Source organism: Pristis pectinata, chromosome 4 (assembly GCF_009764475.1).
Source record: "Pristis pectinata isolate sPriPec2 chromosome 4, sPriPec2.1.pri, whole genome shotgun sequence".
Lineage (NCBI taxonomy): Eukaryota > Metazoa > Chordata > Chondrichthyes > Rhinopristiformes > Pristidae > Pristis > Pristis pectinata.
The window spans coordinates 94,706,835-94,731,102 of NC_067408.1; the positions used below are offsets into that span (position 1 = coordinate 94,706,835).

General features: G+C 38.9%; 1 protein-coding gene across 1 annotated transcript in view; it reads right to left on the reverse strand.

Moving 5' to 3' along the window:
• The window catches only part of LOC127569466 (protein maelstrom homolog), a 35,841-nt gene extending 11,821 nt beyond the window's left edge, over positions 1 to 24,020 (reverse strand). Inside the window, exons 1-8 of the mRNA XM_052014149.1 lie at positions 23,721 to 24,020; positions 21,494 to 21,595; positions 16,494 to 16,567; positions 14,689 to 14,843; positions 11,859 to 11,900; positions 7,872 to 8,002; positions 6,468 to 6,522; positions 1,791 to 1,935 (exon numbers count right to left, since the gene is read on the reverse strand). Coding sequence (XP_051870109.1) covers positions 1,791 to 1,935; positions 6,468 to 6,522; positions 7,872 to 8,002; positions 11,859 to 11,900; positions 14,689 to 14,755 — 440 coding nt within the window. The 5' untranslated portion in view covers positions 14,756 to 14,843; positions 16,494 to 16,567; positions 21,494 to 21,595; positions 23,721 to 24,020. The remainder of the gene's footprint in view (positions 1 to 1,790; positions 1,936 to 6,467; positions 6,523 to 7,871; positions 8,003 to 11,858; positions 11,901 to 14,688; positions 14,844 to 16,493; positions 16,568 to 21,493; positions 21,596 to 23,720) is intronic.
• Positions 24,021 to 24,268: the final 248 nt, after the last annotated feature.

Consider the following 24,268-nt stretch of genomic DNA (forward strand, 5'->3'; position numbering starts at 1 on the left):
AAAACTACTGGAACAACTCAGTGGGTCAAGCAGCACTTGTGGAGGAAGAGGGATGGTCGATATTTAGAGTCGAGATGCTGCATCAGGACAGAGGGCATAGGAGGAAAGATAGCCAGTATACAGAACTGAGAGGGAGGTGTGAGACAGAGACTGGTAGATGGAACCACCTGGGGTTGGGTAATGACATGCTTGGCAGAGGAGGGGGAGAGAAGTGTTGAGACAGAGGCTAGTGAGTGATAGGTGGAAGCAGATAAGGAAGGGATGATGGACAGATGAACCAATGAACAAGAAAGAAACCCAGGTGGACAGGCATGAAGGTGATGAGTAGATGGAGCCAGGTGGGTGAGGGTGAAGAGTCTAGGTGATGGCGGGGGGAGTGGTTAGGGGGAGGAGGGATGGAAAATGCAAACAAAGGGAGAGAGAACCTGGGTGGATTGGTGAGAGAGGGAAAGGAATACAAGGGGAAGGGGTGTTACCTGAAATTAGAAAAAAATCCAATGTTCATATCATTGGTGATATTCACTCATTATTCTAAGTTTCTTCACTTTGAATGATGGTGGCTGAATAACCAACCAACTTAAAAAGATATAGAAAGCTCACTACCTTTATCAGTAATAGACATTAATACTCCTGTGTTAGAGTTACCATGGATCCAATTAATTTCTGACACATGCTTTAACTAGTATAGACAACTTTGCTAAAAACATGTGACACTGACATTGGAAATTTCTTCATTATCTTGAATAAACAGTCTGAGCATCTGTAAAGTCTTGCAATCATAGCTTCCTGCTTAGTTGTTGCCAGATGACTTTCATTGCCAAATTCTTCTCGAAGACACTAATTATCTCGAAGGACCCTGTTATCCTTTGGCAGACTATAATTACTTAAATTTGACTAATAAGGAAACAGCAGCACACTTATACACGTTAAAGTGACTCAAGTATACCCCGGCCACTCTTCGCATCTGTCTCTTCACAAATGACTCTTCAGTTTGGTCTTACTGGTATAACAGTCTTCACTTTGAAAACAGACTTGTTGAAATCCTTACAACTCAATTAAATGTACTTAGCTGATGGAGTCCACCATGCATCAGTTGGCATATCAACTTTAAGCACTGATTTTGCAACTTTGAAAAAAGCGGGGGGTTCATGGTAAATAAATGATTCCATTAATACAGTAATAACAACAGCATAGTTAGATCTACAAACATTGCTATGGTTATAACTTCAGTGTTCCTTATGAAGCAAATGTGATATTGAAGGGCAACTAACAAACGTAACATTAAATGCAATCTTGAGCAATTAAATGCCTAAACAAGAACAAAAAAAAAGAATTGATAATTTTGTAGACATCACCAAAGGGATCACACTTGGGGCTGTGCATAGAGTTTATGTTTCACTCAGTCAAGTACAAAAGCAAGTGTGAAAACTGTGATAAGAACTAGAAAGTGGCATTCGTATGGCGAGTTCCATGAAGTCCAGCAACTTCGCCTCACATTGTCGTTTTAATCTTTCTTTGATTTTCATAAAATGCTGAAGTAATTATATCCTGCAACTTCACTCTATTGCTGGCCAGTGGGTTTAATCTCTTCCTGCCCAGCACCTGGTGCCCTAACAGTCAAGCCTGCACAAATTCAATGTTAGGACACTAGCACAATAATCACACAAAAAGTAGCACTCTTTAAGTTACAGATTAAGAGCATTTTTTTTTAAAAGTGTGGCTAAATGCCTTTTCCTCTTTCGATAACTTCTTATGTTAATTTAAAAGGGCTGCATTTTTCATGGACATACCTGGTATTCGTGGCATAATCCCAAACCATTACATTCAGCATTCTTTCAACACTAGCCTTTGAAGGCCTTTCTTTTAGCTTGTGCTCATAAAGTTTCACTATGAGTTCTTCTAGCTCAAAAACGTTCACTGGAATGCTGCTGCCACCTGTTGTAAAAGTATACAAAATCATGGAATTGACTGACTAAACTGTGTCAACTTATTTTTCTGGGAAACAACAATTGTATTCAAGAGTAGTTGTCAATCATAAAGAAATTCTGGACTCAATGTAAACAGAATGACATGGAAGTCAACTGCAATCATTCACACAGGTCCCAGTTTGGCATTTCGTTCCATGCATCTTTGCCTCTTGACCACTTTTCAGAAGATGCCTCAATCATTCCTCCTTTAACTTATCGTTCATTCAATTCTTATACCACAGCACTATGATTACATTCTGTGGCCACAATCAAGACTCCAGGATGGTAAGTTGCCTCCCTGGTGCCAGGGGCAAGGATGTCTCATAGCAGGTACAGGACATTCTGAGAGGGGAGGGAGTGCAGCCAAGGTCGTGGTCCATATAGGTACCAATGACAGAGGCAGGAGTAGGGATGAGGTCCTGCAAAATGATTTTGGGGAGCTAGGTAAAAGTTAAAAAGCAGGACTTCCAGGACTGTGATCTCAGGATTACTACCTGGGCCAGATGCAAGTGAGGTGAGAACTAGATACATAGTGCAGTTCAATACATGGCTAAGGAGCTGGTGCAGGGAGGAGGGATTCAGATTTACGGATCATTGTGCTCTCTTTCAGGGCAGGTGGGACTTGGGCACGCAAGAAAGTTTGCGCCTGAACTGAAGGGGAACCAATATCCTTGCCAGGAGGTTTGCTGGTGTGACTTGGAAGTGTTTAAACTGGAGTGGCAGGGGAATGGGAACCACAGCAGCAGGGCCACAGGTGGTAGGGCTGAGGGCACGGAAGATGGTATGACAAGTAAGACTGAAAGGAAGGACAGCAGGGGACAGGCTAGTAAACATGCTGGGTCTGATGGGCTAAAATATGTTTATTTCAGTGCAAGGAGTATTATGGGTAAGGAGGATGAACTTAGAGCCTGGATCAGTACATGGAATTACATTGTTGTTGCCATCAGTCCTGTCCCTCACATATCTAGAGACCTGGATGCGTGAGGGACAGGACTGGCTGTTCAATGTTCCTGGGTTTCGTTGTTTTAGACATGATAGAGGGGGACGTAAAAGAGATAGAGGGGTTGCACTCCTGATAAGGGAGAACATCATAGCAGTATTCAGAGAGGACATACTGGAGGACTTATCCACAGAGGCAATTAGGGTGGAGCTCAGAAATAGGATAGGTGCAATTATGCTGAAGGAATTATACTGCAGGCCTCCTAATAACCACTGAGAGGTGGAGGAATAGATATGTCAACAGATTATGGAAAGGTGCCGAAACAACAGGGTTGTCATACTGGGGGGGCGGGGGGGGGCTTTAACTTCCCCAGTATTGATTGAAACTTCCTTAATACAAGCTTAGATGGGGTAGGATTTCTTCAGTGTATCCAAGAGGGGTTCTTGAAACAGTATGTGGAGAGTCCAACTAGAGGAGGGAACATACTGGACCTAGTTTTGGGAAATGAGCCAGGCCATGTAACAAAACTGACAAGTCCACATCTGCCATGTGGGCATTGTTTAAAGACCAGCTGATCAGGGTTCAGGATCAACATGTTCTGGTAAGAAGCAAAGGCAAGGATGTAAAGGTATGGGAACTTTGGATGACTTGAGAGGCCCTAAACTTCGTCAGGAAGAAAAAGGAAACATACGTAAGGTTTAGGAAGCTAAGGTCAAACTGGGCCCTTGTGGAATATAAAGATAGCAGGGAAGTGCTCAAGCAGGTGATTAGGAAGGCCAAAAGAGGCCATGAAACATCCTTAGTAAGCAGGGTCAAGGATAATCCCAAGGCATTTTTTACTTGTATTAAATGTAAGAAAAAGAGGATAACTAAGAAGGTAGATAGGTCTACTCAAGGATAAAGGAGGGAATTTGTGCTTAGAGTCAGAGCAGGTGGCTGAGGTACTAAATGAGTACTTTGCGTCGGTATTTACTGAGAAGAAATTGGAGGATAGCGAGAACCCAGTTGAGCATGTTTATGTACCACATTTTGAGATTAAGGAGGAGGGAGTGCTGGTCTTCTGAAAAGCATTAAGGTGGGCAAGTCCCCAGGGTCTGATGGCATATATCCCAGAATATTGAAAGCAGCAAGCGAGGAGATTGCTGGGGCTTTGACAAAGATCTTTGTGTCCTCCCTAGCAAAAGGCGAGGTCCCGGAGGACTGAAGAGTAGCAAATGTTGTGCCTCTGTTCAAGAAGGGAAATAGGGATAACCCAGGTAATTATAGGGCAGCAAGCCTCATGTCAGTGGTAGGGAAGCTATTGGAGAGTATACTGAGGGATCGGTTTTATGCGCATTTGGAAAGTCGTGGCCAGTTTAGGGACAGTCAGCATGGCTTTGTGTGGGGCAGGTCACGTCTTACAAACTTGATAGAGTTTTTTTTGAGGAAGTGACAAAGGAGCTCGATGAGGTTAATGCAGTGGACGTTATCTACATGGACTTTAGTAAGGCAGTTGATGAGGTCCTTCATAGTAGGTTGATTCAGAAAATAAAGATGCACAGGATCCACAGTAAAATCAAAGTTTGGATTCGGAACTGGCTTGCCCATAGAAAACAGAGAGAGTAGGGGTGGAAGGCTGTTATTCTGGTTGGAGGTCCATGACCAGTGGAAGGATCGGTGTTGGAACTCTTGTTTGTGATATACATCAATGATTTGGATGAAAATGTACATGGGTGGATCAGAAAGTTTGTGGGTGACACCATAATTGGTGAAGTTGTGGGCAGTGTAAAGGACTAAGAATACATCGGGATATAGATCAGTTACAGATCTGGGCAGAAAAGTGGCATATGGAGTTTAATCTGGGCAAGTGTGAGGTGTTGCACTTTGGGAGGTCAAATGAAAGGAAAAAGTATACAGTTAATGGTAGGCCTCTTAATATCACTGAAGTACAGGGGGATCTCAGGGTTCCAGGTCCATAGTTCACTGAAAGTGGGTACGCAAGTGAATAAGGTGATAAAGGCAGCTTACAACATGCTTGCCTTCATTGGTAGGGGTGTTGAGTATAAGAGCAAGGAAGACATGCTGCAGCTATATAAAACTAACTCAGACCACATTTGGAGTACTGCGTGCAGTTCTAGTCGCACCATTATGGGAAGGATGTGCAGATTGTGGAAAAGGTGCAGTAGAGGAGGTTTACCAGGATGCTGCCTGGATTAGCGGGTATGAGCTCTAAGGAAAGGTTGGACAAACTTGGGTTGTTCTCCCTAGAGCGTCAGAGGCTGAGGGGAGACCTGATAGATGTTTTTAAAATTACGAGAGGCATAGATAGGGTAGACAGTCAGAATCTTTTCCGCAGGGTGGAAACGTCAAACACCAGAGGGTATGCTTTTAAGGTTGGTGTGGTGGGGGGGGGGGGGGGGGGGGGGGGGGGGGGGGGGGGGGGGGGAGAGAGCTGCGGGGAGAAAGAGAAGGAAGAGAAGTGTTTAAAGGTGACGTGAGGGGCAAGTTTTTTTTTTAAATATACAAATCCAGAGAGTGGTAGGATGCCTGGAATGGTTACCAGCGTAGTAGTGGAAGTCAGGCAGTTTGGTGGAGCTTCAGAGGCTTTTAGATAGACAAACATGAATATGAAAGGTTTGAAGGGATATGAACGATAAACAGGAGGACGACGACGACATTTCGTATAAATCAGCATCAAGATCGGCAATAACATGGTGGGCTGAATGGCCTGTCCAGTGCTGTACTGTTCTATGTTCTCCCCTGCAATGAGAGTGCTAAATGAATAATATACCTCTTTTGCCTGTCCTTTACCACAGTATGGTAAAGTTAATAGTCAGGTAAACATAAAAATCAAATGCTGCTGATCTGTCTTTCCACTAAAACTGAGTCCTTTTTTAAAAGCAAGAAGTGTTCCTCTTTTAGTTCATTAAAAGAACAGGAAACATTGTTAGAAGGCAATGTTAACACTCTGATATACAATTTCAAAATGCCACAAATTCCAATTCTATACCTAATGTTGTCTCAGAGGTAATGACATCAGTGGAAGTTACAGGAAGATACACTACATAGATCTCTCAAAATGGATGCACAATATTTTTTATATATACACTGCTGTCATTACATGAACACTGATGAAATTGGTCATATTTTTGTAATATTAGCAGTAACAATGCATAAGCAATTCAGAGCCTCCTTGTATCTTGCACACATTGAAGATAATGCTAGTCATCAGAATGCAAGCCACAAAATTAATTATTTGCAATGATACAAATGTGATACTTACATCACCTTTCTAAAAAAAAGTGTATACTGCAAGAACCTGCATGCAAAATATCTGAAATTCAAATGATAATTATCCCAACAACACTCAACCAATTTGTATAATGAGACAGTTTATACTCTAATTTAAATATTGCCCTAATATTTAATTGAGGAACTAAAATGATGTAAGCTTACATCTACAATTATATAGTAATAGCTTTTCAACAACATTCTGAAACAGTTAAAATTAAGTTACAATTATAAATCTAGTAGCAGTGAACTTTGCAAATCAAGAAAATCCTCAAATGTAAATAATGTACCTGATTTGCAGGCTAACCAGTTCAGGCACCAATTTACTCTGAAGCACTCGGCCAACTAGAATAGAAAATAAATCACTTTCAATTTTGAAGAGCTGTACTTTGAACATTTATGTACAGGCATATTCAGAGATGAAAAGTTTCTCTCTGAAATAGCTAGAACAATAGGAAGTACAGAGACAAAATAGAATAAATTGATCAGCAATGTTACTTCCAATTAAAAATTAAGACAGAGTGACAACTAGCAAATCCACTGAAATATGATATTATAGTTCTTGATTGATCCAAAAGTAAAATTAGGTGTAATGATTATAGAAATCAGATGAAAAGCAAACAAGCACAAATTTAATCAGTTATTCTGACAACAAATTGCTTATACAAAATCTTTACTAGCTACGTTTCCTTAGTTAAATAAATTCCTCAAAAATTTGTATTTACGCAACATGCACACCCCATAAACACAACTCCTAAATTGTTTGCAAACACGTTAAATGCCCTAACTGAGATATGCAGTAAATAATTGTGCATGACAGACTTTGCCTTTGTTTTCTGGATACCACCTCAGTGATGAGCGTAGTGCTGCTGACTGGTGTTTGTTGATACAAGCCTCTTGGGATTAAGGAAACTAAGTCTCAAGATAGAGATGCTACATCATTTATGTCACAGCAATGAAAAACTAGAAAGCACTTAAATGGGAATGAGTGCTCAAAATTTTCACATCTATGCTGTGAAACTTAAAGAACCCTCTATGTGTATACAGTGTTTGGCAATAATGGTACAAGGAGATAAAGGGTTAAATTTCACCCATTTTCCACAAAATTAAGAAATGCTTCGAACAATGAGCACTTTTAGCCAGACCGGGCACAGCTGAATTTTTTTTTGAAGAAAACTCCAATTTCTCTTCAACCTAGTTGTCAAAGGAAAACTGCTCATTTCAAATAATCTTACCTGGAAGTGCTTCAAATGTGAATATTCCAGGCAGATGTAGCATGGCCAAAGATGATAAATTAGCCTGTGTTTTGCATCAACAACAGACTAGTGCATTACATCTGCAGCAAGCAAAATATTAAACAGCGCACTAATCTGACAGATTTATTTGAAGACTCTTCGTAAGAAGATTTTTCCATGTTTAACAACTGGTGTCTTTGAGGATGCTGCCCACTTTAAAAACAGACTTTCCATATAACAATACACAAATACTCAGGATTGCAATTAATACATTATCTTTGAATAAGCAAGGATTACTTAAACACTTCAGCAATCAGATTTATGTTTCCCAATCAAATTCTTCCCTGACAAAGCTGGATTATAAAACTCTCTCCCCCTCACATATGAAGAAATGTTTCCTAAAGATATCAATGGAATTTCTCCAAGCAATTTCTCCATGCAAGATTATATCAACATTACCTTACAGTAAAGTGGAAGGAAACCATTGCTTCTTACTGGTTTCAGAAAAGCAAAGAACTGTTGAAGGAGCTCACTATAATTGGAACTGGCGAGTTCAAAGTTTGAAAGTGGAATTTTATGAGTGCTGTCACCTAGCAAAGAAAATGCACTTTTAAGTTGCATCAACTTTATTTTATGTAAATAAGATTAGATTATTAATAATATTAATAGTGACAAAGATTCCATCCATGAATTGTAACTGTTTCACATTCCATGACATAATGAACTAAATACTTGCATAATACCTAATAATATGAACCATTTTCAAATATACTCCTGCATTTAACTAGAAAAACTGAATGCAAATTGTCTTCAAGGATCAAAGGCCAATCATTTTAATGGTGGTCCCATCTCTAAAGTGGACAAGGAGGAGGCAGAAAAGCAGCTAAGCATTTGCAAGTTCTGAAAAAGATAGAGAATAGTTGGAATAGATTCTATCTGTTCTGTACAAGGCATATTAACTCAGTATCACTGAAAATGTAATTAAAGAAATAGATCAGAAAAGAGAATAAAACAACAAAAAAAAGACAGTATTTAAAATCAGAAAATGCACTACACATGTTGGAAGTCTGAAACAAGAACAGGGAACATGCAGGTCAGGCAGCATTTGTAGAAAGAGAAGCAAAGTCAACATTTCAAATCTGAGAACTTTCGTAAAATCTTAAAAAAAGGACCCTGGATCCAAAATATTTACTTTTTCTCTCTTTCCACAGATGCCACCTAACCTGCTGAGGGTTTCCAGCATTTTTTGTTCTTATTAAAGTATTCAAAATGTTATTCTCAAAAATGTCTGGTATTAATTTGTGTTGCTTTATTTCTACATTGCAGATTAATTGTTTCACAGAACAAGATGAAGACTTAAAAATAAAAGCAAATCAAGTGAAACTGAATTTTCCTGGTCTTCAAATCATGACATTTATATCTGGGACTTGAAGTTTTCAGTTTTAATTGATAAGAAGTGAAAAGCCTCCAAAGGCATACATGGGGGGGGGGGGGGGGGGCGAACCTCGTATTTCCAAAGCTCCATGCAATAAATGTCAATGAAGCAGAATTTCCAAGCATGCAATTTCCAAGATGTGCATAGAGACTACTGGGACACATTTATCTGTGGGATGCACTGTTTAGCGATGCAAAGCTGGTGAAAGCAAACAGAAGAGTAAGTACACAAAAATGTGAGATGAGAAACCAAAAGATATGTGCAATTATCAAGAAAATTAAGATTTTGCTTCAGTAATAGCTTTCATAAGAACCCAACATTACTAAGCATGCTTCCCATCAGATGGCAAAGTAGGCTCACTTCAATACCTGTACACATCTGAATAAAGCATCAGCACAAATGGTGAAATTTACCAACTCCTTTAAAAACCAAAGGATACCCAGATACTGCTGAAACCTCAATTTTTCAATGCCTCATCTAAAAAATATTCTGCTTTTTTCCCTACCAAACAATGACTTGATTTTTTTCCAAATTATATTACATTGTCATATCCTTGCCCACTTAGATGATATACCTTTGATATCTGTATCCTCCTCGCAGCTTACACTAGCGAACCAAAAAGTTAAGCCCAAAACCAGACAATATTCTAAGTGCAACTATTACTTCTTTACTTCTGCACTCCACAATGCCATTTACAACATTTAGGAACTTGAGAGTATTTAAGAGCATTTAATGAGCACCTAACAAAACAACAATAACTTGCCCCACTTTTAAAGTTGTTGCCCTGTTTTGCTATAATAATGGAGGTTAACTACCCTCAGCATTATTAGAAAGGTAGATCAGACTGCAACTTCCGCAATTAGCTTTAATAAAAAAATACTGCATTCAGGAGAAAAAAATTAAAATCATAATAAATTATAATTCCTTCCAAATAATTTCCAGCCTGGAAAACTAATACTCCAAATATAGTATCTCATTTCCTCTCAATAACCATATTGTTGGAGATCTGTGTTTTTTTTTAAAAAGGGAGAAATCTTGCTCCTGGGTAGGCACAGTAAATGAGAGAAAATTCCAGCCTCAATTCACTAACAGATACCTCTAACATAACAATTCAATTAGGTGAAAAAGGAGAAGAAACTGATTTCCCCCCCCCCCCCTCCATATTGATGCTCCTGCAAACCATCTTGAGGCACTTTGCTATGTTAAAAATGGAATAAATGGAAATGGCAAGCCCACAAAAAGCTCGAATTCCACCAATTCCAGAGAAATGACATCACAGACAAGAATGAAGTTGTGATGGAAAATGCTGGGAGAAAGGCATGATAAAGAGAAGAAAGGAAAGCTTAGGAATAAAAAGACCTTTGGCAATTTGGAAGAGGTAGTTGAGACAGTCAGTAGCATTTGGGCCATTCCTAAAATCCCACTGTTACTCAATTACATTTCCCGCAGTTGTCGAGTTAAAATAATTAAAATTTCTAAGCGAGTTGTTTTCTTTTCAAAAGAAAAACGTTTGTCCGTAATTATAGAGGGAGTAAAACAGATTTTATAAAATGAGAGAAAGCTCAGATCAGAGGAACTCATGACATGCACTTAGTGAGATGGAGAACACCTTTGTACTTGTGGTAATCAACCAGAGTTGGTATTGAACGTAACTAATGCTTTCAACATCAGCAACAACCACATCCATATTTAGCCCAGAAGATCCTAACTTTTTTCCCCCCCCCCCCCCCCAGAGCTTAACTGGAATTTACTGAGAATACTCTTATACAGTGAGCAAAAGACACAGCAGAAAATTGCAATACAGCCCATTTTCTGGGAATGCAATCCCCTGTGGACTCTGGGTGCCTGAAACAGAAGCACTTCTGGAAGGACAACAGAATCAATATCACCATGTTCCTTAGGTGCTCAGTTAACAAGCTTAGCCACAAACCACAGTCTCCTGACAAAAACAGGACTGCATATGGAAAGGCTAAAGTTACACACAAAGGATTTACAGACAAAATTGCCAGTTGTGATGTGAAAAAATAGTGGTGGAGAATAAAGAACAGTCATATTGGAAAGAATTTAAGTATTGGTAAATCAGTAATTCTCTGCCCTGTTATCTTACATGACACATTATTTGGAAGAATTGTCTTATATCATATGAAGAGACATCAGAGTTGCATATTGGTTATCTGAGAAAAAAAATTAAGGGTTTTGAACACTTAATTCACTTTATCTAAATCTGAAAATTTGATAACTTGTCCAATGGCCCATGCTGCCAGGATACCTCTTCCCATCTCCCCCTCACCCCTATCCCCATCCTCCCCAACACTCTCCAGGACACCCTTATCATCATGACAAATGTCATCAGCCTTTTGTTCCTCTCCCCCTTTCACACTTGCCTGGCCCATTTTCTCCTTAAGATAGCCAAACTACAGATGTAGTAAACAAAAGGTAATTCACAGGAGCCTTACTAGACTATTTTGCAGGACTCCTTATTTATCAAGGTAACAGATATAGGATTTGAAAATACGGATGTACTCCACTATTCTTATAGTCACTGCCAAAGAAAATATGTCATAATGCAAAGCAGCCAATTTGGTATCATCCGAGGTGAGCTTCAGCTATCAATACATTTCATTATTGGAGAATATATCAACATTTCTCCAGCCTCAATGAAGTTATGTGCTCAACAATATGGGATTAACATGTTCCTCCACTAAATGCATTTCATTTCTTTTCTGTGCTGTTCTGCTTGTCCAGAAAAAAAAGATTTTAAATTATCTTAAATTTAGAATCAAATTACAAATTTCCACATAATAAAGTAAATCCTACCATTAAATGGAAACACGCTACTATAATAGGAATAGAGCAAAAGTAAAATCTGCTGATAGCATTGCACATTCACAAACCCTCCAGCATGTTTGCTTTATCTATCAAAAATCTGGAAATCTCTACCGCGTTGCAACTTTCACAGATGTTTACATAAATGGCATTTATTTCAAATAAAAGGTTTCTCAATTACATACTTGAAACCTGGCAACGGTATCGAAAACCACAAGGGATCGTGCCTTGGTCATGGAGAGGGAAGGGAAAGAAATAAAAATTAACGTTAGTACACACTTACAGCATTTTTGCAAATAATTTCAAAAAAGTTGGTAGTGTCAAAACCAGAGATATTGAGATGAGTGCTTTAAGTTAAAATTTTCTTTTGCTATTTATAGGCTCTTTTATTTAACTATGATTTTTAAATCTAGACGTGAAATACAAGAGTCAAAACGAAAATCATGATTAAAATACAATGAGGGGGCTGGTTCTAATTCTCATTTTAAAATACAAGTACATAAAAATAAAATTAGCTTCCTCCCCCGCCCCAAATCGCTGAAGGATTCAAAAGTACAAAAGATATTATTTATACAACTTGCCGAACCTATTGACTGCAAACAAGCAGATATAATTTAAAATGAATGCAAAATCTTTCTCCCAGTGTAAAGCAATGCGCCAGTTAAATCAAATGCAGCAGTACCACATCACGCCTGTGAGCTCAGAGAAATTTTTATACTCAAGCGAAGACAACATGCTGACAAATGGCAAACAGTCACATTATTGCATTGCAAGCGCATTTTCCTTTGCAATACATTCAGTTACATTGGGATTTTCTTTCAAAGCACTCAGGGAAGGTGTTCTCTAAACACCATACTTAATAAAAACATTTTTTTTAAACAAATAAGCTTCCCATATCTCACCAACTTTACTAAGAGCCTAGTTAGAATCAAGTAACTTCTGTAACAATTGCCATAGGTTAAGGTTAACCAATTGACATAGGTTACAGTTGTTAAGTAGGTTTTCTAAATTGAACTGCAGTCAAAGTACATCATGATGTCCAAAATGAGCTTGCTTATTACATATGTTGCACAAAATCGAGATTCCATTTTAAAACAAAATATTTATCAGAATAGTTTGAAAAAGTTGATATTGGTTCTGCCCACTTAATTGCCACATTCAGTAAATGATTTTCTAATGATCCAACAAAATATGCAAATTCCAAGAACATTCATGATGCAAACCCATTCCTAAAATCTCTCCCAGCTCAAAACTGCTTCTCTTTCTGCTAGTTTGCATTATCTACAGGCATTTCCCCTCTAGATGCATTAGTTAGCTTTGTGTCTCATTCTTTTCACCCCACCACATATTTGAAGACAAGGGATAATTCTTCATGCCTGTGAAGTAAAAACTTATGCAACAACAGAACTCAAGCAATGGCTCTTTTCTCCCTACCACCACACAAGACTCATGTTCAATACAGGGGGTCCCTGGGTTACACAAGGGTTCCATTCCTGAGAACGGTCCATAAACCGAATTGTCCCGAAGTCAGAAGTGAACAGGTTCCTCCAAAATTGTAATGTGAAATCTTTTGCCTTGACAGCCCTTGGGGTCTAATTTGCAAAGAGTAGTCTGGGGAAGGTCAATGCAGATGACAGGAGTTGTTACCAGCAAGTGAACTGTGACAGATATCTGTCTGAATGCAGCTCAGGAGGAGTGATGGGGGGGGGGGAACTGATCTGCTAATCAGTGAGAAGACTATCAACAGTTTAATAAAAGTATGCTAACGAGAGGTGGCTTAAGGTTTGTAACATTTGATCTTACCTAAAGGAGAGCTTGGAGAAGGCATTGGGTTTTTCTATGGATGAATTCTGTATTGTTTCCTGGTAAGAGATTTAAGTACTATACCTAAGAGCAGAGTCTGGGAAAACTTTTTAAAAGTTGGATTTTTCGTAAGCCAGTTCTTCTGTAACCTAGGGACACCCCTGTACTTGACAGAGGAGTGGGTTTGAAAACATTAAGCCAAGTTGCACAGACCCTGCCTGCACCTTGCAATTGCCTCTGGTAGAAAGCCTGCAGGCACACAACTTTCCAGTGTTCTGCTGGCCTCTCTGCCCACACCCTTATCAAGGGGTGAAGTTGTCCACGAACAGCAACTAGACCACAGGTGATGGAAATGGAGACCTGTCTAAGGATCATGCTGTTAACTGACCTTACCATTAATTTAGAAACAGTTCAAAAAATAGTTTAAAGATTAACAAATTAAAAAATATTAAATCACACACATCTCTTAAATGTTTTTAAATTTTGAAAATTTTCAAGTAAAAACAAAACTATATTTCACTTCTCACACAGGTTGGCATACTAGGATCCCCATTCAATTGAATGGCTGATCTAAACCCAAGGGGCCAGATACAAAATGAATCCAGCCTTCAGTTCAGTACTTCACGGAACCATCTCTAGGCATAGCACTCAAATCCAAGAGTAAAACAACAGGCATGATACACCTGCATCTGACCTCTGGTGCATTCCATATTCAGTATTGAAATGTTCAAGTGCAGAACTCCAGAATACACTAACATGTGCTTTGCAGCTATTCAGCAGTTACCTATAAACCTGTCAAATGGCTGTCAGCACAATCTGGCCTAAGGTATATCAGCAGTCCACTATGGTTCCAAAAACCCAACACTTACCCTTATCTAATAATAGTACAACTGTAGAAAATGCTGGACATACTGAGTAGATAGAAAAATAAGAGTTTAAATTTCAGGTTGCTGTCTTTTCATTAAAAGATTTTGAGTCTGTTTCAATGAAATGTTAATTCTAATTCTCTCTGCTGTTGCTGCTTGAACTTGAGTATTTCTAACACTTTCTGCTCTTATTTTAGATATACAGCAACCCCCAGTATTTTGTTCTTCTCTGACCATCGCTATTATCAAGAAATCAATAATAAATACTGTTTCCCTATTCCAAACTGTTCCAGAGAACAAGGCTCTCAATCTATTAGTGCGAGAAATAAAATGCACTGATGTTCACCTGGATCTATGAAGCAATGAAATTCATCTATTACGCCTTTCTTCATTGAATATTTAACACAAGCCATCTCGCAAGCAGGAAACGTTGTTCACAGTTTGAAGGAAGCTCTGCCAAGCTGAGGAAGCTGATAAAATGGAAAACTTCATCACAAACCTCTTTGGAAGAGAGAAAAAAAAATGTAATTTTATTATTACCCGTATGAAATCCTTACACATGAAAATAGCTATTTTTCAGTTCAACTGCATTATTTTACAATACCCCAACATTCATAAATCCAAACCAGGGAAAAATAGAGAGCATATTTGGACCATCCAATAACCAGTAGTACCTACAAAGGACATTTAGTAGCTGTGAATTAAATATGCAAATGAATGAGGTCAGTTCAATGCCAATATGCCATGAGCTAACATGAAATATTTCTGGTCAGCACCTTAACAGGCACGGTCGTATAGCAGTTAGCGTAACTCTTTACAGCGCCAGCGACCCGGGTTCAATTCCAGCCGCTGTCTGTAAGGAGTTTGTACGTTCTCCCCAGGTCTGCGGTGGGTTTCCTCCGGGTGCTCTGGTTTCCTCCCAAATTCCAAGGACGTATCAGTTTAGGAAGTTGTGGGCATGCTACGTTGGTGCCGGAAGCATGGCGACACTTGCGGGCTGCCCCCAGAACACTATGCAAAAGATGTATTTCACTGTGTGTTTCGATGTACATGTGACTAATAAAGAAATCTTAACTATTATTCACTTTGAAGAATCTGTTGCCATACATTTTTGAGAGCACAACCAATTATAATTGAGACAATATTTAAAATCTAAAACTGCAAAGTTATCAATCTTTAATAATGCATAAATTTGAGCACCACCAAATTCAACCATGCCATCTTTCAATTCAGAGCTCATGCTCTTAACATGTTCTTTATTATTCTTCATCCTTAAAATAGTTTTCTTCAAGCCACTTTGCTGCAAGCAACACAGTCCGATGAGGACGTTCTGCAGCTTCCACTGTTTTTTTAAATGATTAAACTCTTAATTTGCTAGTAAAGGTTGGCATCCTATTTACCATTTATTATTACCTCAATGCAGTTTAATCATAGATGAAACACAATAGCCAATTTCCCCATTCCTGTTCTTCTTCAGATTAGTCTGCTTTTTTTTGTGTTAGCCACTTATCACATCCAAGTCTTAACCTAAATATTAACCTGACATAACTTGTAACAAAAGAGTTTAAACATGCAACAACTTAATCTAAGGCCCTTAGGGACTACTAAACTGATTCTTTTTCTTCTGACCAACCAACAAATCCCAACAAGGTCCACCTCAAAAGCCTGCTAAGCAGTGATCAGTTTCAGTTATTTTAATACACTATTTTATTTCTAACTGTTAGTTATAATAACTGAAGTTAAGCTATTGTCCCTGCAGTTGTCAGATTGATTCAGCTGCCCTCCTTGAAAAATAGAACTGCATTTGCCCCATTTCCTCTACTGAAACTACTTCCTAAAAGTTTCCAAATCTCCTCCCTTGCCCCTCCAAGAATAACTGCAGTGTCCCAAGTACTGCTCCTGTTGAGATCAGCATCCACTAGAAATTAAACTCAAGACCCTTGCATCTGCTTCACTTTCACTGTCTTTAACTATTCAATGAGTGCTTGGCATGATTACCAATGGAAATGTTGCGCCATAACTTCTACTTCAGGGTCAAAAGCCAGCATTATAATTAATATATTATCAAAAAAGAAATATAGTTAGTCAATGTAACTAAAGTTAATATCTTTAATGTTACTGCAGAAGCTTTAGATTAGTAAAGTCAAATACCTTTATCGCTAAACCAGTCCGTGGGAGGATTGCTCATTTCCCTTGTTGTTAAAGGGAGCACAGGATTTTAGCAACTGCAAGAGATATAACAAGTTAGGTGATAATTGCCAAAGAATGACTATATTCACAGCTTAATTAATCCCTAACAAAATGCATTTAGAAATTTCCTCAATCAAAAAAGACATTCAGATTCTGAACAAAGGCAAAAAATTAATGCTCAAAGCACGAGGAGGAGAAATAATGTAAAGGGCATTATACTTGGACAGGGAGCAAGGTTTCAAGGATCATTTCAAGGCAAAGAAGTCAAATGTTAGGGTTTAAGAAGGGCAATCAACAAAAGTTGAACACACCTTGCCACTGAAGGTAAAGCAGACAGGTACAGAAAACATTCATTCCTTCACGAAATGGGAGTTTTAAGACCTGTATCTATTGCTGGCATTACATGAAATTTAGCCTATCATCACTCATTGCAGTAGTAGCTGACTAAACCTTCTTTCTCCCCTACTGTAAAAATACTTCTTGATCACTTGTATTCCAATGGAAAATGTGCAATTTGTGCACCTAAGGCCAAGACAGAATGAAAACACAGGTGGCAAGGTCTTCAGGGTTCACATCACTATTTCAGGGAGACAATGCTAGTCATGACCATCAATCCTAGCAGTGAAATTATCTTCTACATTTTCATAAATGGGGAAAATACAGAGAAATTATAATCCTGTACACATATAATCCATTAAAAGGTGGTCACCAGCCCCTTACATAATTATATTTAGAGAACTCAAGAAAAATAGAAACTGGAGGTAGGCTATCAGGTCACTCAAGCTTGCTTCATCATTCTATATCATCGTGGCTGATCCATTCTGGCCTCAACTCCTCTTCTGTACCAGTTCCCCCTACCCCTTAACTCCTTGATCTTTGGTGGAGGTAGATAAATACATTTAATGATCTAGCCTCCACTACCCTCTGGGGCAGAGAATTCCAGAGATTCACTATCCTCAAGAAATTTCAACACATCTCAATGTTAAATGATCATTCTCTTATCATGTAGCTACATCCCCTTGTTCGTGACATTGCCATCAGTGAAAACATCTCAACATCTACTCTGTCAATCTTCCTCAGGATCTTATTCAAACATATAAGATCACCCTTTATTCTTTTAAATGCCAAGGAGTACAAATCAAAACTATCTAGCCTGTCCTGATAGAACAATTCTTTCATCCCAGGACTTAACCTAGTGAATTTTCTTGAAGCTGTGTCATCTATACATGCATCAAGAAAGAGGCAAAAAAAAATATGTTAATTTATTCATTCCCTGCCCTCTGCCGCACCCCCCCCCCATAAATTACTGAGCGCAAATTTTATTATTCTGTATATCAAATTTTTGGGCAGTGATTTGAAAACTCTGCAAGGGCAAATCTCCCTTACCTGAACAGACATAATGCTGCCTGTATTCCAAGTGCGGCCTCACTAACACGCTGTACAACTGTGAAAAAAAAACTCCCTATTTTTAAACTCCAATCACTTCAGAATAAAGGGCAACATGCCATTTATGTTCTTAACTACTTGTTGGACCTGCCTGCTAATTCATGCACCAGAACACTTAGATCTCCTTGAACTTCACTCACTTGTAGTCTCTCTCCATTTAGATAATAATTGGCTGTTTGATCCTCTTAATCTCACATTTACTCACGATAAATTCCATTTACCAGGTTTTAATCCTAATCACTCAATCTACATGCCCTCCTGGGTTATCAATGCCTGATTTATGGATACCCCTACAATACTGTGGGCGTATGGTCATCACAGAGCGATTTTTGTGCATTTTCCGACAACATCAACTTATTAACATCTGTTTGTTACCCAGAGACAGCCTATATCTATACCTGCTGCAGAATCACAATGTCCTTATCACAACATGCCTTCCCACCTATTTTCATATCATCAGCAAACTTGGAAACCTTACATTTCATCCCTCCTCCAGGTTATGAACATAAATAGCAAACAATTGAGGGCAAAGCACTGATCCCTGGAGTACTCCACTGGTTACACCCTCCATCCTGAAAAGGACCCATATATTCCAACTCAGTTTTCAATCCATGCTAACACATTTCCTCCAATACATTGGGCTCTTATGACCCGCATCCTACGTGGCAACTTATCAACTGCCTTTTAGAAATCTGAATACACTACATCCACAGGTTCCCCTCTATCAGCTCTCCCTGTCATATCCTCAAAGAATGAGCAGATTTGTCAAAAACGATTTACTTTTCAAAAAACACACTGACTAGGTTTGATTACATTCAGCTCTCCTTTACCCATAGATGTTAAACTAGCAGGTCCATAGTTCCTCACCTTCTGTCTTCCTCTTTTATTGAACAAGAGAGTCACACTTCTGATACCCTCCAGAAATTTAGCAAGTTCTGAAAAATTTCAAATAGGCCCACTATCTCTACAACCACTTCCTTTAAAACCCTTGGGTATAGGCCATTAGATCCTGGCAATTTGTCTGTCTTCAGCCCCATGAGCTTCTGTAGTACTTGCAAATGGATTTTTATAGGTTCCTCCAGGTCATTTGAAATTAGTCCATTTGTTATCTTAGAGCTATCTGCAATGTCCTCCATGGGGAAGAATGATGCAGAAAATTGATTTAACATATCTGCCATCTCTTGTTTCCCATTATTAATTCAATAGCCTTGTTCTCTAGCTGTCCCACATTTCCCTTAGCCTCTTCTTCCTATTTATATATTCATAAAAACTCCTCTGTTTTGATATTACACACAAGTTTTCTCCAAAGAAAAAAAAAGTCAATTTTCTCCCTTCTTTGGCTTTTTTTTGTCTTTCACTGCTGAATCCCAAAAACTTCTTGGTCATTTAGCATACTCATCTTTAACCTCCTTTGTTAACCCCTTTCTCATGGAATTTCTCTCTTTCTCAAAGAGAGCATAGATTAAGGTGAATGGTCACCAGTCCTTTCCCTCCCTGCCCCCACCCCCCAAGTGTAGGGGAGTCTAAAACTAGAGGGCATAGATTTAACGTGAGAGGGGAAAGATCTTAAGGGGGACCCGAGGGGCAACTTTTTCCACAGAGGGTGGTGGGTATAAGGAATGAGCTGCCAGAGGAAGTGGTAGAGGCAGATATAGTTACAACATTTAAAAGACACTTAGACAGGCATACAGATCAAAAAAGTTTAGAGGAATATGGGCCAAACGCAGGCAAATGGGACAAGCTCAGGTAGGCAACCTGGTTGCATGGATAAGTTGGGCCAAAAGGCCTGTTTCCATGCTGTACAACTCTAATTGGGATAAATTCCTTATGAGCATTATGGACCAATTGTTTGAATATCTGTGACTGTTCATCTACTGACCTGTCTCTTAGCTAATTTTCCCAGTCCACCTCAGTCAACTCCACCTCTATACCATTATAATTGCCCTTATTCAAGTCGAAGACAATGGTTTTGGGCCTGTAGTGTTCACCCTCAAACTGCATCTGGAATTCTATCATATTGCGGTCACTACCTCCCAGGGGATCTTTAACCACAAGATCTCTTATTAATCCCTCCTCATAACTCATAAGGAAATCTAAAACAGCCTGTTCCTTGGTAGTTTCTGTAACATACTGCTCAAAAAAGCAGTCCCTTGTGCACTGCACAAATTCTTCTTCTACGATACCCTTGCCAGTTTGGTTTGTCTAATCAATATGTAGATTAAAATCTCCCATAACAATTGCAGCTCCCTTCAAATATGACTTAGATATTTCTCATTTAAGTTTTGCTCTACCGAGGAGACCCTCATTTTGGGGCCTAAAGACTACTCCCACTGTCTTCTTTCTCCTGCTTTTCAGAAGACAGAATAATCAATTTTTCCTCAAATTAGAAATGTATACACTGTAAAGTAGTCCACCTGTGAAGATATTAAACTTCATATCAGAACTTTAAAGTCAGCTGTAGTTAAATTTTAGCACCAGTGATTAAAACCCCTCGAGCAAACTGTCTCACTTTCAATACAAATTTCAATGGTACAAAATAAAAAAGTAAGGATTCTTTCTAAAGTTATATTCACATCCACTAAAGTAGTAAAACAAGGTGAATCATGGCAATATCAAACAAAACTGGCACAAAGCCACACAGTTAAGAAAAATGGCCAAAAACTTAGTCAAATAGGTTTTAAGGAATGTCTAAAAGGAGAATTGAGATTCCTGCAAAAAAAACAACCAACCAATAAAATGAAACAATTAAAAACAAAAAACTTATATTAAAGGTTACAAGAGTGAAAACATATAGCTATGGATACTTGACAGTTCTAATTAGCTTCTGACATGCTCAAAGACTTTGGGTAGAAAATTAAAATATAGCAAGATTTTTGGTAAAAGCTAATCAATCTCTTTTATTACAAAGAGGTAATCAAGGCTAATTTGAATTTTTCAGGTCAAGCTGGGATAATGGGTAGGCAATGATGAAACTAATCCCTGCAGGCAGTGGATGGCAGGAGTAGGGAGGGGGTGGGGTGTTGGGGAATGCGGGGCAGAGAGAGAGAGAGTCTGATGAAAAGTGGAGCTAAAAAACAAAGCAGACAGAAGGGCTGGAAGTATAATAGTGAGGAAGTCAGATCAGTAGGGCTTGCAGATTCTTTACCCAATTGACCATTTTTCACAAGTGAGCAGATTGTGCAACTACAATATAATCAGCTACATCTTCTGGATAATAAACAACACAAATGTTACAAACAAGCATTAATCCTGTCTTTACTTAATATCCAGAAAAAGCATACATTTTAAGTGATACTGCAACAACGAACTGGAAGGCCAAGTTAATTTGCCCCTCCACAATTCCAAACCAACTACAATGTCACAATTAGGATCAGACCAGTCCAATCAGCATCAATGAGAAACTGAACCTAGTACTTTCTGTTCCATTTGGTTTAGCACTATACTAGTCAGGGTCAGAGTCATTACACTGAGACAGGGCAAGCACACTTTCCAATAGAAAATGAAAATACACTGACCTGTTCTTTTCTTTCAGATTTGCTCACTATCTTGTTATTTTTCTCAGCTTTCCATTGATGTGCCATCCGTATAAACTTCTCCTTCTCCAATTCAGTCAGTGACTTCAATAAAGATTAAGTATAATGAGCATTGTACAGAGATTGTAACCAAAAATATTGCAAAGGTATCCAATTGAACTTACACGCTTTAAAATAAACCACAAACTTGAGCTTTTGTGACTGTGAATTTAGAATTCTGTTTTCCATTTTTAAGTCATAGGGGTGGAACAACCCTGATTACTGGGATCTAAAATATTATAATTAGCATATGTAAGGTACTTGCTGCCTTCAGTTGGAAGCAGAAAATACATTAAAAAGGATTCTGAGGGGGGCAGAAGATGCTGCAAGGCCATCTCCTCTAGCTGGATAACATTTAGGACCAAAAATTTCTTCAACCCATGGGACGTAAATCTTTGGAATTCTCCAGCTCAGGACTGAATGCTTACTCATTTAGAATATTCAATGCTGAAATTAAATGACTTTTGGCCACTAAGGAAATCAGAGGATATGGGGATCAGGCAGTAATTAAGACAAGAGGCATCGGATTGTCATAATCTTGGTGACTGCCAGACCAGGCTCAAGGGGATGCATGCTCTTCTCCTACATCTATTTCTCATTCTTGGTGGAGTAGAGAAAATTAAATTTGTCAACTCACTCTTATTAAATGAAAGACTTGCCTTTATACAAAACCCTTCACGACATCAGAAAACTAGAAAAAAAACTTTCAACCAATGAACAGTAATTGGATATACTATTTACAATTAAATGTCTTAGGGATGACATTACACTTCCACCAATCAGTCATTATTTAATATTTACAGCCACAATCCTACTCGAGAAGATAACCAGCCATTGATGGACATTATTAACAGCAGGATTTGTTTTAGTAATGTAGACATTTATTAATTTGGAGAAATATGGGTCAGCAAGCACGTGTGACGAATGAACAAGACTTGGTGGGTGTGGGAATCTACGGAGAGTTTTGGATGATTCCATGATAATAAAGAGTAGATTCACTCAAAAATACAAGAGTGTTTAAATTTTACAGAGAGAAACGTGCATTCAAAATAAAGTTTGTACTACTAGACTTAAATGCTTTTTTTTTAAAAAAGAAATTTCAGAAATTACTCATGTTCTTCAGATGTTCATCCATGATGGAACATTGGATAAAACAATGCACTTAACGTTGCAATCAAGCTTCATATCACACCAAGTAATATTTTTCTGTCTAGAACAAAATTGAGAATGTGATTCTGTAACAGCTAGAAAAAACATGAAATCCAATGAAATACAAACTGAGGTAAGAAATAGATCATTAATCTTTGATGGAGATTTTGAAACTGTAGCACCTGGGCTGGAGTTGACACAGCCTAGCCAGCCCAACTTGCAGTTGAAGCTGATCTATGTCCAATTTTATATACGTGTCATGTCATGTCACCTCTCAGCCTCCTTTGCTCCAGGGGATGTTCTCCTTATAACCCCTAACCCCTCCAATCCAGGCAATATTATCTTTTCTGCTGCCTCTCTAGCTTACTCCCATCTTTCCTGTCAGGTGGCAATCAGAACTGCATACAATACTCCCAGTGTGACCTAACCAATTTAATTTTTAAAAACAACTGGAACTTGACGTCCCAACGCTTATTCTCAATGCCTCAGCCAATGAAGTCAAGCATGCCATACACCTTCATCAACTTGTCTACCTGCATTGCTGCTTTCAGGGAATTATGTACTTGTACCCCTGGTTCTCTCTGTTCTACAACTCCCCCAGGGCCCTGCCATTCACTGTGTATGACCTGCCCTGATTTAACTTAACAAAATGCATCACTTCATACTTGTCCAAGGTAAATTCCATTTGCCATTCGTTTGCCCACTTTCCTAATTGATCATTATCCTGTTGTAACCTTAGACAAACTTCTTCAGTGTCCAGTATACCATTAACGTTGATATCACCTGCAAATTTACTAATCATACTACCAATATTCTCATCCAAATCAATTATATGACAATCAACAGAGGACCTAACACTGATCCCTACAGCACACCACTGGTCACAGGCCTCCAGTCAATGGCCCACCTCCAGATAAAAGGACTAAACGCCCCCATCTACAGCCACGTAGTCTTACCACCTGGCTCCCATCCCTAATGGGCCCTCACTCCATGCCCGATACCCTGGGCCGAACCCTCTCACCTCCCACTCCGAGCTGCAGAGCGGAGCAGCGTCTTTGAGTCCCTTCACTTGGATCCCCTTCTGCCTCAGCTCGGGGATCTTCTCCAGCATGAAGAAATAATACGGGTTTCTCACTGGCTTTTTCTGCGGCATTTCTGCGAATAATGAAGCCTTGCAACGCCGAAACCCAGACCCCACCGTAACCCAGTGCGTGAAGGACCTCCGCCCAGATCACGAGGCCAAAGCGGCGGGAACAGGCGGCCGCAGAGTCAGCTACTGCTGCTGAGAGTGCGATAGTACAGTTAACACGTAAGGTCATTCATCCTGATTGTGCTAAGGGGTGCTTTTGAAGGTATCTTTCAAAATGCGAATTACTTCACACTCCAAGAATGAGGCTGTTTTCATAACTTGTTTAGCGGTTTTTAATGATTGTAGTCAGCATTGTTTATATTTCTATGACTCATAAAACTGGAGAGGTTCGTGGAAACTAGGAACAATATCGTACTTCAATGTACTAACTTCATTTTAAATGAATTATAATTTACGGTTTATTGTTTGTGTAAGTTTAA